Raw genomic sequence first — 12,855 nt, forward strand, 5'->3', positions numbered from 1 at the left:
TTGTTCTATTTTTTTGTCTAATTAAATTTGCTGAAAAGTGGACTGACGAGACGGGACGAGGAGTAAGGTCTTGCAATGGGTCGAGACCTCCATCAATTTCTTTGTGGATCAGCACCCTGCTAAACTTTATTTGGCGGATCTGCGACGAATCGGAAATAGTTTTCGTTTCTAACGATCCGTGCTCCCGTAGCTTTTTCTTCTTCTTCTCACCGCGTTAACCATACGTCGAGGAGTTAATGCGTTCCAGCTAAGAGGCACGATATATTCGACGTATACTGCTATATCGGAGAATATAATTAAAAGCAGGTCGTAAAACACGATTCGTTGAAGGACGATTCGCCTCTCTCCCTCTCGGGCTGCACCTTGGTATACATTGAGAAATAAGTTTCTGCAATAATTAGTACAGATTCGTTATACGAAGCAGGACTCGAACCGCTCGAAAATTCGTGGTAATTTTACTGTAATCTCTCGCAGGTGATCGCGATAACTGATGGCGCGCGTATGGTGTATGTCGCGTAAATGTCTATGTACATATACAATGTGTGTGTGTATGTGTGTACGTGGCAGCCGCGAGGCCTTGGAGTTTCACTTTCGACACATCCTGGAGAGCCCCCCCCCCTCCCCCTTGCTCCTTCTCTTACTCCTCCAGCCTTCACCCACATGCTCGATCTCCCCTGCCCGTGGCTTTCGTGTGGACGACGCGTTATATCTCTCGCCCGGGATCTCGGATTCTTCTTCAACGCGGAGTCGTTAGCTTTGATCGAGACGCCATATGTATTAATACTAATGAAAATAACCACTACTATACCGATTCAATTAAGAAACCACCCATTGTTTGCTTTTCGTCATTCATGGCTACCTTCTTGCGCGTCGATACTCGTATCCCTCGCTTTCTCTCTTATGCACCCATATAGTATACATACATCGTTTATTTAATTTCATGGACAACCATGGGCTCTTACGCACTATATATAGATACTTAGCGTTGTGTGTTACACGAATCGTTTGAATGAGTAATCGGGATCTCGCGTATCGCACGGTTAGTTAATCCCAGCTTGTTACAGCATCGTACCAGAGTTTCTTCACGCAATATAAACGCACTATGAACTTCCGCCTTGGTTTCTGACGTTTCCACGGGGCTGCTCTATAACAGTATAATACAATGCAATCCATGAAGGATAGCGATGCGACTAGTCGTTGCTCGACTTACCCACGCGGCGATCGACCGTCAGCCAGGCTGCAGCACCCGTGAAATACCGATACCATTATAATATATATAGGTATATACATAGTCGGTAATATATGCTAGACGTCCATGCACAATTATATTTTAACAGCATTTCAATTCTGCGATGAAAAAATAAAGTATGAAACGTGCAAAGGATGCTTTGAAATTCTATGATATATATATATATATATATAGATGTATATATACAATAACGCTCGAATGTGCTAAGTCGGAAGGGAATCGTGATGCTTGAAAGGGAACGTAGGAATAGAAAGCGATAGTAATTACGATATGGAGGATAGTCGCTGCAAGAAAGGAGCGAGTGGTTCTTGCGTAGGTATATATATATATATATATATGTGCGTGGATGTGTGTGCGCGAGATCGAAGAGGATGAGCTAGAGAGAATTTGTGGGGATCGCGTTGAAACGTGGCGATGATGAAGAGAGAAGTGATGGCTGCAGCAGAGGGAGCAAGGTCAAGATCCGAGGTCGACCTCCGGCAAAGTCACCGAGTGTGGCCATTTCTTCGAGGGAACGGATCGTCGCGGTGTCGTCGTAAAATTAATTATCGGTAGCTGCAGTGGAGGAGCGCGCGCCAGAGTCCCAGTTCAAGTGGCAGCTTCCCACTGGATTGGATTGGCCACGGGTTAATTGGCGCCGAGCTTTTTTTTGTCCTAATGAGTCGGTTCGGTTGGTCGGTCCTCGAGGTCATCGGCGCGAGACTCTCGATCGGATGCAGCCGGTGCAATCGGTTTCACTGCGAACGCAACGCGCGATGACTCACTTTCAACCTGGATCATCGACCGTCTCGCTCGATGCTCGATCCAACGGTCGTTCGTCCACACCCTCTAACACCCCTCCCCCCCCCCCCCCCTCCTTCATTCCCTCATTAAACGTAAGTCAACTAGAAAAAAACAGTTTCGGTAAACCATCGTAAATCCACAATAATTTTCAACTTGCTCGTCGATGCGCGTAGCGATAAAATGCCTGGAGCTTCTCTGAGAAAATGTCTTCTTGTTTAATTAATCCAGGGAAAATATTAGAAGCTATATATAAAGCGTTTTATGAAAGACTACTGAATATAATTCGGGTTTACGCTTTGTAGATAACGGGATGATATGTCGTGACCCGTGAAGCGTTATTATTGCTTATTTTGATTCTGCTAACGTTTCGCGCAGAAGAGTCTCACGATCTCGATCATCGCTGCGTTTCTTCGTCAAACTATGGTACCTATATTATATATAGCAATAAAGTGAAGTGTGCAAAGAGATAGAAATTTGCCGTTGAGTGAAAAAGTCATGACGATGCACGCGTGTATGAAGTATATTTATGGAAGGGAAATTTTGTCGAGAGCTGCTAACGAGACACGATAGTGGAGAGGTTAAATGTATCGAGGGACCAATTAACAGTACGTTAGAGGAGTGATAGGAGCGATAATTGGTCGGCATGGTGCACGTGGTGTTCAGCCTATAGCGTCGTCGTACATATATACATATAGGATCGACGGGGCTGACGGGGGGTCGACGGAGTCGACGGGGCCAACGGGGGTAGTATCGAGCACCGTGGGGCCGTTTGCATTTCGCGCGCGGGCCAAGTATTATCATAAACGACGGACGTTCCAACGGAGGTACCGTACAATGCGCGCGGTATTGGCGCGGTAATTGTTGGCGTTACGGTACTGCAGGAGAGAACGCCGTGGATAAGAGCCAATTTCTACGGAGGCTCGAAAATAAGATGCTGCGCGCGACTAATCGCAACGTGCGTATATATATATATATATATGTATGGAACATACGAGCCCTTGCCAGCTTCCACAAGTGGGTTAACGGAGCTTCAATCCCGAGTCTACTACCGTCGAAAATATCTCCATTACAATAAATATATAATTGCCGCGGTGCGCTCCGACACTCTTCTTCCGGTACGAGCCGAGCCGAGCCGAGCCGATCTTCGTCCGTAATTGCCACGCGCGGCGGCGGCCTCGTATGTACGATCCACGTTCCAACGCTCAACGATAGTCACGAATTACAATTCTATCGCGGCTTGGATTGTTTTTCCAACGCAACACGCATGCAACATCTGCCTCGATCCCTCTTATCGATACGTCAGGGAAAAAATGCTCCGCGAAATTTCCATGACGAGCTCTCTCGTTTCATTGTTAGTCGATATAATGATGGAGCGGTAAGGATGAGATGCTAGGAGTATCATCTGTACTATAGTATATATATATATATATATATATATATATATAGGTATGTATACCTATAATTATGACATGCCATTTCTTAAGGAGTTTTCTGGTGCACGATAGTAGCACGCACGGTGCGGTATACGTGTATGCGTATGGTATATATAGATCGCGCGAATAAATAAGAGAGACAATGGCTTAACGAGGCAGATACGTTTCATTGGATAAGAAGGAGTCGAGTTTCGCGTGGAAGTGTGGTTTTCGCGCTCGCGGAGGGTTAAACAGTCCCCTCTCTTTCTCTCTCTCTCACTCGCGTGGCTATACTTACCTAGATACTTGGCTGGGTGCAACACGCGATGTGCGCGCTGCGCTGCACTGCATTGCTTTTCATTTATGCGCCTACCTATGTAAATGAGCGTATTATCTGCGAGTATCTACCGCTAGGACCGCTATGTCCCTAATGCACCGTGTGAATCCTTCTCCTTGGCTTACCGTTCCTCGCACTACCCCCCCCCCCCCCCCTCTCCCCATTATAGTACTGCACTATATCCGTGTATATAGCATATAGCACTTATTAAAGCCCTCCGACCTTGCGTCCTTCGTAGTACACTATACGTTCATCCCTATATATATATATATACGCTGTATTTATTTACCCATTTATCCTCCAAATCCTCGGACATTCCATTGCAAAATAACGTATACTCATTCATTTTCACTGGTACGGGTAGATGCTGAATGCTGATAGGAAAAATCTGGCAGATTATCGCGCCGGCTTGTCAAGTAAAATTGAATTTAGCGTATGGGGCAAAGTGGACAAGGGTGGACGAGTGGTAATGTAGGTTCTTATCGCGTGCATTATCTAAACAATGCGGGCCAATGTTATCTTTATATTATTCCGCGGGACGCGAGCGAAGCCTCGTATATACACGTGACGCTATCTTCGCAGTATCTTAATGGGAGGGTAGCTGTGGCACAAATGTTGGCCAAGTAGCTTGGAGAGAATGGCGCGAAACCGTGTCTGACCCTGGAGTGAACAAAGTCGAGTGGTCTCGCCTAGTTTTGCCCCGCCCTGCATCCATTTCAGAATCTCGCTAGGCGATCTTCCTCGACGAAAATCATCGGCTGGCTTGTGCCGCGTGCGGACGTGTATTACGATGCTTTGACCTTGACTAGGTCGCGCATCCAGCAATGTTCCTCTTCTCCGTTTATATATTTGTACACATATATACACATGTATATAGTATATACTTGAAAAAGTGGGACTGGAAATGGTCGCTCGCTCTCTATACTCATTCTCTTCAATGGCAAACTCGCCATTGCAACACATCCCCCTTTCCCGAGAGTGTGCGAGGACCTGACGATATAATTGAACGGTAAGTGTCTATCAATTCCAAGAGAATCCCAGCTCTTCCTGTATCAGATAGGGATCTCGACTGCAGGGGGATCAAGAGATTGAAATTTACGTCGATATAAGCAAAATAAACGTAAATTAGTGCAACCTCGTGGAATAAAATCTTATGACGAGCGATCGTGCATCATTGATAAGAAGCGATAGGAAGCTTGCTTTTCGATGACGATGTATCGCATTTGCTTCCCGAGATAGTGTCCGATAAACTGGAGGATGCTATCGAAAGAAACTCGACATATTTAACTCTCTCTCTCTCTCTCTCTCTCTCTCTCTCTCTCTCTCTCTTTCTTTCTTTCCTTTACGATGCATTACGATCGAAGAGTCGCATGTCTAGATCTGACGCGATATTCGATTGTTTTTGTTTAATAAACTTTTAAGAAAACTTAACCTCGTCATTCCGGATGTCGGATTATCTTCCTGGAGGAATAATATACCAAATTGTTTAATTCGTTAACTTCGACAACTTCCGAAAATCCGTTGATTCGCTGTGTAAATTGCTGTCAGGTGAGTTTTTCTCGATTGATTCGAATTGATGAGTTGCTATTTTTTTTTTTTTTAGATGTACCATTTTCCGCGATTCTTATCGAGGTAAATTGTGTCCGCAGGGAGATAGCTGGTGGCAGTCGCACAGCTGACCATACCAAATGCGGTGGTCGCGAGTGTCCCGTGACTCGTCGAGACGATTTCATTCCTGCACGGAGCTGGAGGAGAGAAAGCCACTTCCGCGCGCGAGTCAGCGAAATTGAAAATTGCCAGGAATCAACCAAGAGCGTCACCCCATTAGAACTCTTCTTGCCCTCTACGAACCCGCTTTTCGTTTTACGCGATCTCGACTGGCAGGTAGAATCTTCTTTTTCCATTCGGTTCAATACCGAGTACCGAAGAGTAATGCCGTGCAAGGAGACACCAAGGACGAAATTCACTTCCGCCAGAAGGAATCTCCTCGTCCTCTGTTGACATGGGTTAGTTTCTTTTTAACTGTCTCACTTATTCTTCCGCGTTGATGAAAGAAATTAAGTAGCTTAACAACGTCTTATTTACCATTTCCTGATGTATGCCCACAATATTTTATATTATATCATTATTTGTATATATTTTACATTTTTCCCATGTGTGATGTACTGTCCAGGAAGATACGACTGTATAGTATATTGTCAAATTTGTTGATTCGCATATTCTCTTTCCGAATTTTATAGCTACGAAAATGATAAATTTCTAAGACCGCACAATTTTGGATTAAAAACATTTTAGGAATAACCTCTTCAATTAATGCGACGCACATGTGTAAATTTAATAATTTCCCAGGAATAATTTGGAATAGGTGAACGGAAATCGAAGAGCAGCGACGAAAAGCCGTCAGAAATGTGCAATGATTCTTTCCGGAACTTCGGCTTGCCTCCCATCGAGGAGGAATGCGAGTCCTTGACCTCGTCGAAGAACACTCGAGAGTTTAGCGGAAGCGAGACGGAGGAGAATTATCAAACGAGCGTTTCTCTCTGCGAGGAGTACAGAAAAGCAATCGAGGATCTTGAAAATAAACGAAATCGTCATTCCAATGAAATTAGAATGAAGAAGGAGAAGAACGCTTTAATCGAGAGCAGTTCCGATAACGACGTCACGGCGAGAGATGATTTTCGCGAAAAAACGAAAAAAGGCTTGTGCGACCAGATGAAATCAGGTGAAGCGTTTAAGCCTCCTAAGAATTCTAATCTCTCTTTAGCGAAGCAATGGTATAAAGACTCGTTTTAATAGTGCCGGAAGCTCGGGGCGATAACGACGACGTTCAGCTGAGCCCGCGGGACAAAAAACTCTTATGGGCTTCGTTGGATATGATAAGAGGGAAATTGGCGGAAACGCACATGGAAATAGTTTCGATAAAGCAGCAATTAAATATCGACAAATTCCGATATCGACAGTGCATTCTCAGGCATCACGAGAAGTGCCTAAAGACGCAGGAAAACTTTAAGAGGAATTTTCGATTGTGGGTGGGAAATGTGGAGCAGAGGATGAAAACGCAAATGGGAAAGTGGAGGGTCAATGAGAGGAAATGGATGAATGGTGAAATTGGAAAACTAGCGGAGATCTATGCTCAAGTATATATATATATATATATATAGCATGTTTCTTTGGCGAGCAAATAGCGCGCGTGGTTTTTCCTTATGCATTGCGTTGATTGTTTTTCTAGGAGAACATGAAAGATTTACGGCGGATGACGAAGGAGTGGCGAACGGAGGATTCCAGGAGAACCTCTGAATTGATGATGAAAGAAAGGCAGAGGCAAGAAGTCGAGGCCGAAAATCTGAAGAAAGTTTACGAGAAGCTTCAGGAGCATTTACAAATTCTCGAGGGAAGGAATAAAAATTCCTACGTGAGATTTCGTCAGCAGATGGATGCATGGGAGCAGAGGCTGAAGGACGAGGTGGTAAAGTTGCACGAGAGCACGGTGAAGGACTTCAGGAAGCACGTTAAAGCATGGTAAATTACAATGGCAGACTAATTAGAAGAATAAGAGTATAGCGTGCTTGAAGAAGACGCTTGTACAATTTTTGCTCAGACTTTTAGGCGTAAGGAATATATATATATATATACATAGATGATTCGGAAAATGCGTGATATCGTTGAAGGGATTGTAACGCGAGTGTATGTGTGTGTTGTGTATCCTTCTGTCAAGGTCGCGCGATCCGAGCGAATGGCGAGGCGAGGCTGAACACGTGGTGGTGGTTGGAAATAAGGATCAGGCGTTTCAGGAGAAAGATAGGTGCTGCTCGTTCGGTGAGAACGGTACAATGGATTTTCGCAGAATCGTCCAAGTGCTGAAGCCAGAGCTCGAAGCACAACGAGAGCAGTTGGTAGAGATGATAGAGCGAAAGATTGGCGAGGTGTGGATGGCCTTTGAAGAATTCAAGCAGAATTTCCATTTGAATTTGGCGTATCAGGGGAATGATTATTTTGGGATTCAGGAGGCCTTGGCTCTCGAATCGCTGGAATCGGACATGCTCACTGAATCGGAAGATGCAACGAAGACAGCTGCAGTTTCCGCGACGAAAAACCGTTTATCCAATGAGAATAAGATTGGCTGCAAATGCTCGAGTCCGGACCGGACCAGGTATAGCAGCAAGCCTACTCGCGTAATCGCCGACTCATCGGCATTTCAAATCGAGAACGATGAAATCGATAATTAATTATTGTAAATAACTGTTATCCTTTGTTATCCGTATATAATTTCCCCATGTCCCTTTTCCACCTTTCTTATTAAACTCTCGTCTTTTCCATTCGCGCTCTATTTACCGATTATTATTATTCAATCCTTACAGTTACATCATAACCACAGCCTCTCCACTCTGCGTCGTTTTTGCAGCTTACAGCTGCGCTGGCGTAATTAGAAGGTTTCCATGCCAGTTGCAATGTATACATATAGGATTTGGGCTTGCGTCGGCTAAACGGAATCGTAGGAGAAAAACAAGTATATATTATAGGAGAATGGGATAAGAGCTGGAGCGAGTACGCGAATCTACTCTCGATGGATGATGCTGGATTTTGAGATCCGGTGATTCTGCTCAATGGAGGATATCATCGTAGGCATTTATGTCTTCGGCTCTGCGCTATTCGTGATGTTCCTCACCTGTTATTATCGTGCATACGAATTCTTTCGATCATCTCTCTCTCTCTCTCTCTCTCTCTCTCTTTCTCTGAGCGATTGATATACGATCCGCTCCGTGGATAATATCAGGCCTTTCAATCGTAATACATTGCGCAATCCTTCGCGGCTTTCCACGAGAAATACGAGCATCCTAACCCACTCTGATTGTTCCATCACAAACTCCTCCCCTGTTTCCCCAACTATTACATCCAAAATTCCAGAGCGCCTATATACATATATATATTTCCACCGATCTAATCTGCACCGATAGGAACTGCAAATCCAAAGAAAGTAGGGAGGGATGTGAGATTGCACGTGTGCAAGACTAGTCTTTGAAGAAGCTAAACGGATGAAGAGGAATTCTGCTTACGATATCGTATCAGTCTATAAGGTATACACGGGAGGGTTCATCAAGAAGTATATATATATATACAAGGCTGCTTATATCTGGATTGGTAGAACGCTCAAGGGGCAACTCTCATCTCCCTATATGAATCTGTGGATGGTAGTAGTCCTCACGGTTTGGTCACTCTCTTCTGATTTGCATAATATATAGTTTTCATTAATCACGTGACTAAGGTAGCATAGGGGGCGATATACGCGCATGTATATATAGGCAGGTTGAATAAGTTAGTGTTGGTGTGCTCATCTCGCATCGTCGTCGTCGTCGTCGTCGTTGTCGTCGGTCGTCGTCATGAAAGAGTTTATTCTAGAAGGCCCAAAGGGGTGTTGGGTGTAGTTTGATAGGAAAAAGTGGGGTGAGGAGTAAGATGGAAGGCCCGTAGGGGCAGGCGTGTCCAATTGGATTCTTCGTGGGAAGAGCGTCCATCGCTACCGAGGCTGCACAATGCTCCGAGTAGGAATCCGCGCCAAGATCATCGGAATATATATCACCGAGTGCAATTATCGTCCTTCTGCATGATCACAGAGAGTGCGCGGCAACTCTCGTAGAGCTCCTCTTCGGTTCAACGATCTTGGACGACGCTACACCCGCAGTTCTCCTCTGTCGCCGTTGGCCTCCTGCTCCCCCCCTCCCCTCCCTCCTCCTCTCTCTTCCGCGCGCTCTCCGTATATACGATCAAGCAACCACTCCGCAAGAGTCCAGACGCTTTACCACTCAACTCATTACTGACTTTCGACTTGTCTCTGACTCTGACTTAGCTGCGATGCCCTACCTCTGCACATAAACTACGCCAATCACCTCTAATGCACCTTTCGCCACCATTAGCCAGAATCAAACCGAGGAATCACGTGAAATCTCTCTGGCTTCCCTTCGGCTCGAACGACCCTGAAGAGCTCGCGTTATGAACTTTGCCCAATCGTACAAGATCCGTAGGTAGCTTTTCGTATAGAAAGCTATACGGTATTCTTCGAGTTGGAAAAAGTGAGCTTTCATTCGTGTACAAGGTTATGCAGTTAAAGGAGTCGCTTCTGATTGGTGGTCGAATCGATGAGCATCGTCGTTATCGGAGGTGGCGGAATCCGATCGGTTGGTCAGCCAGGCAGATATGAAAAATGCTGTGAGAGGACTGCGAGAAACGGCAATTATCCGCTCGTGAAAGTCGATGAATTCCGTTTTGTATGTTCCGGCGAAGAACGGATGATTCCCGTTGGAGAGAGGGGAGCGCGTTCGGCAAACTCAGTTCAGCAGGAATCTTCAGAGATCTATCGGAAAATCAGGAAACTCACGGTGATCCTTGATCGGTCGAGGAATATGGCTGCATGGGAATAAATAATTACGAACTGCCATCATGGAGTTCATAAATTTTACCAAATGGGCGACCGAACTGCTTCGCTTGTGGGAAGAAGTTAAGCGTTTGATAAACGCAGTAGGTACGCCGATAATTAGTTCGTTCAACGTAGGGCCCTATCTTAATCTCGCTGTACCGCTGTCTTAAGAGCTCTCATTTACCATTTCTTTCTTCTCACGGCTACCACGCACAATTGGGAACTCGGTATATGTATATATATGTATGGTATATACTGGCGTTCAGAGACAACCTACTGCAAACGAGACTCCTTCGATCAGTTGTATATACAGGGTGTTCCACTTTACTCGACTCAAAGGGTAGAAGAAAAATTCATTCATTTTCGTAAACACGAGTCTTAGGAATTTTTTTACAGGAGCTTATTCTTAAAAAGTCTTTTTTATTCAGAGCGAAAAAGGTTTATACAATAAATAGATACGTATTAGTATAGCTAGGAAGATAACGAATGTTATGTCCACACTCTGCGGAGAATTAAACGAAACACCTTGTGTGTTGAAAGCTGCAGTGATAACGAGAAAAAATACAACCAATTATAATCTCGTCGAGTTATCACAGTGATTTAAATGCGTAAGCGTCACGTATATACGGTTGCGTGTTTGCGAGTTCCACAGGGATATATATATGTATATATGCATAAAGCGCGTATACACATGACATAACGCGCGATTCGCACGCAAACTCTCACAATTTACTTAATTACGAGAGACACCGTTAATGTAAAAGTACCGCTCTTCAACTTTCAATGTCGAGCAAAGACTATAAGCAGTTCCGGCGTATTTAGAAAAATCCTGGAGAATTTTAGCTCGTTTCCTCCGATGCACGGATGGCGGATAAGCTGCGATTGAAAATGGCCTGCGGACTCCTGTCAATTAATTAGCAGCTTCTTGTCAGCTGACGGCTCCCTCCATCCTACACTCGGTCTAACGGTAACGCCTGGAAAAACTTTTCCCGCTCGCTCCTGCTGCTTTATTATATATAGCTATACACACGAATGAGCGATCATATCTCGCCATTTTTCAAAAATTTCTCGTGACTCATATCGCTACAGCGTATATAAAATGACTCCTTAATGAATTTTAGCTCCGCTAGCCTCATTGTTTTTTTCAACACCAGGATGAAAAAAAGCAGCGTCCGGTCTTACCGTATAATAACCATGGTGGGATCGCGTCTTCTTTTCAACAGTTACACCTCGTGTGTATAGAATTTTGATAAACGATTTTTGATGACTCGAGACGCAAATTATTGTCACATTGAGAACATTAAGCTTCGGTGTATTGTTGAAATTTTCAGGTCGCTCGTTTTCGTCAGCCGATTCAATGTTGGTGATCTCTGGGAGGTAAATCGCGTTTACATGCATGCAAAAAGCAACAGCTGGCAAAATAATTCGTGGGCATAATTGGTTCAAGGTTACGAAGCACCGTTGGATAGCAGCTGGAGTCCCAGAGGTGCCCGCGGAGACCCAAGCGACGCGTGTCTTTAATGGAGCTGCGTAAACGAGCTCGCGGAACTGATTTAATTGGCGGGCGATATTTTCAATTCTTTATTATATAAGCCAGTTCTGAATCAGGGTCCGTTGGGATAGTCTTGATGGATCAGTCGGTATGAACGAGAGAAGAAAGGAAAAATCGTTGCAACTCATCGTTTATGCGCGAATTATAATTATTCCCACACAATTGCTCCAGATAGGAAATCCTTACGCCAAATGGAACGGAATAGTTTCAACATAATAGGAGAGCTCCTCGCTTATCCATATACTGTTAATTTTGTTAGTCATGACCTAGAAAAATAAGAGAAGTTGGTTAGTAAATGATGAGCAGCTCGCTACATAAACAGCTGCATTGTACGAGCGGAATTATATTAAGGAACGATTTTAATTGTTTATATAAGGTTAACGAGCCCTCTACGTGTATTCTCAAGAGCGTTTAACTGTTTATCTAATCAGCCATAACATTCGCACGTAAATAGTAGCGTTTTGTTTACTAATCTACGAGAATATTTTAATAACTGTAATTATTTTCCGCAATCTCGTATTAGCGAGGCATAAAATCTTTCTGATACTGTACAGCTAATTTTTATGTATACTGTACTTTAGAGTAATAATAGTTTTTTGCTTTTGGCAAATGTAGGTGTATTGCCTATATTATATATATATATATATATAGCGAATCGAGGTTCCGGATCTGGATATACATATGTATATGCATGGCAGTAGCAATATGGTATAATACATATATATATTGTTTGTCGATAAGGTAAGGAATTATGTGCAGCAAATAGGACCTATACTGCACACGGTGGGGATCGACTAGTCGGTGACCGTCAGGCAGGCAAGCAGTGAGGCAATCAGTGGAATCGGCTGCCGCGGCTGACCGCAGAGTGTCGGAGCGTGAGATGACAGCAGCTTAGTTGCAGGAGCGCAGCTAGAGCTGCGCGAGTAAGAAAGCTCGCGCGGATGGAGGAAGTGCGCGAGGGAGAGAGGGAGGGGGGGGGGGGGAGTGGGAACCAAGGTAAATGGTCGATCGATTGATTTTAAAGAGTCCGGAAAGCTCTGAGAGGGGCTGCTGAGCTCGGCGGGTATGGAGAAGAGGGGGAGCCAAGGTAAATCGTTGGTCGATCGATTG

The 12,855-nt window shown here is 44.5% G+C and overlaps 1 protein-coding gene across 1 annotated transcript; it reads left to right on the forward strand.

The window, feature by feature from the left end:
• Positions 1-6,187: 6,187 nt before the first annotated feature.
• LOC136784649 (golgin subfamily A member 6-like protein 25) lies at positions 6,188-8,007 on the forward strand. The gene is made up of 4 exons (XM_066745476.1): positions 6,188-6,503; positions 6,578-6,918; positions 7,011-7,300; positions 7,497-8,007. Exons 1-4 carry the CDS (start codon positions 6,188-6,190, stop codon positions 8,005-8,007), a joined length of 1,458 nt encoding a protein of 485 aa, XP_066601573.1.
• Positions 8,008-12,855: the final 4,848 nt, after the last annotated feature.

This window comes from Prorops nasuta, unplaced genomic scaffold (assembly GCF_024137725.1).
Source record: "Prorops nasuta isolate Cenicafe-Biocafe unplaced genomic scaffold, Cenicafe_Pnas_1.2 PNAS00003, whole genome shotgun sequence".
Lineage (NCBI taxonomy): Eukaryota > Metazoa > Arthropoda > Insecta > Hymenoptera > Bethylidae > Prorops > Prorops nasuta.

Bases quoted from the DNA above. Each gene is read 5' to 3' on its own strand.
- LOC136784649 (XM_066745476.1), top strand. From the start codon at position 6,188: ATGTGCAATGATTCTTTCCGGAACTTCGGCTTGCCTCCCATCGAGGAG. The intron at 6,919-7,010 runs GTATATATATAT...TTGTTTTTCTAG, and splicing joins TAGCGGAGATCTATGCTCAA to GAGAACATGAAAGATTTACG. The intron at 7,301-7,496 runs GTAAATTACAAT...CCTTCTGTCAAG, and splicing joins AGGAAGCACGTTAAAGCATG to GTCGCGCGATCCGAGCGAAT.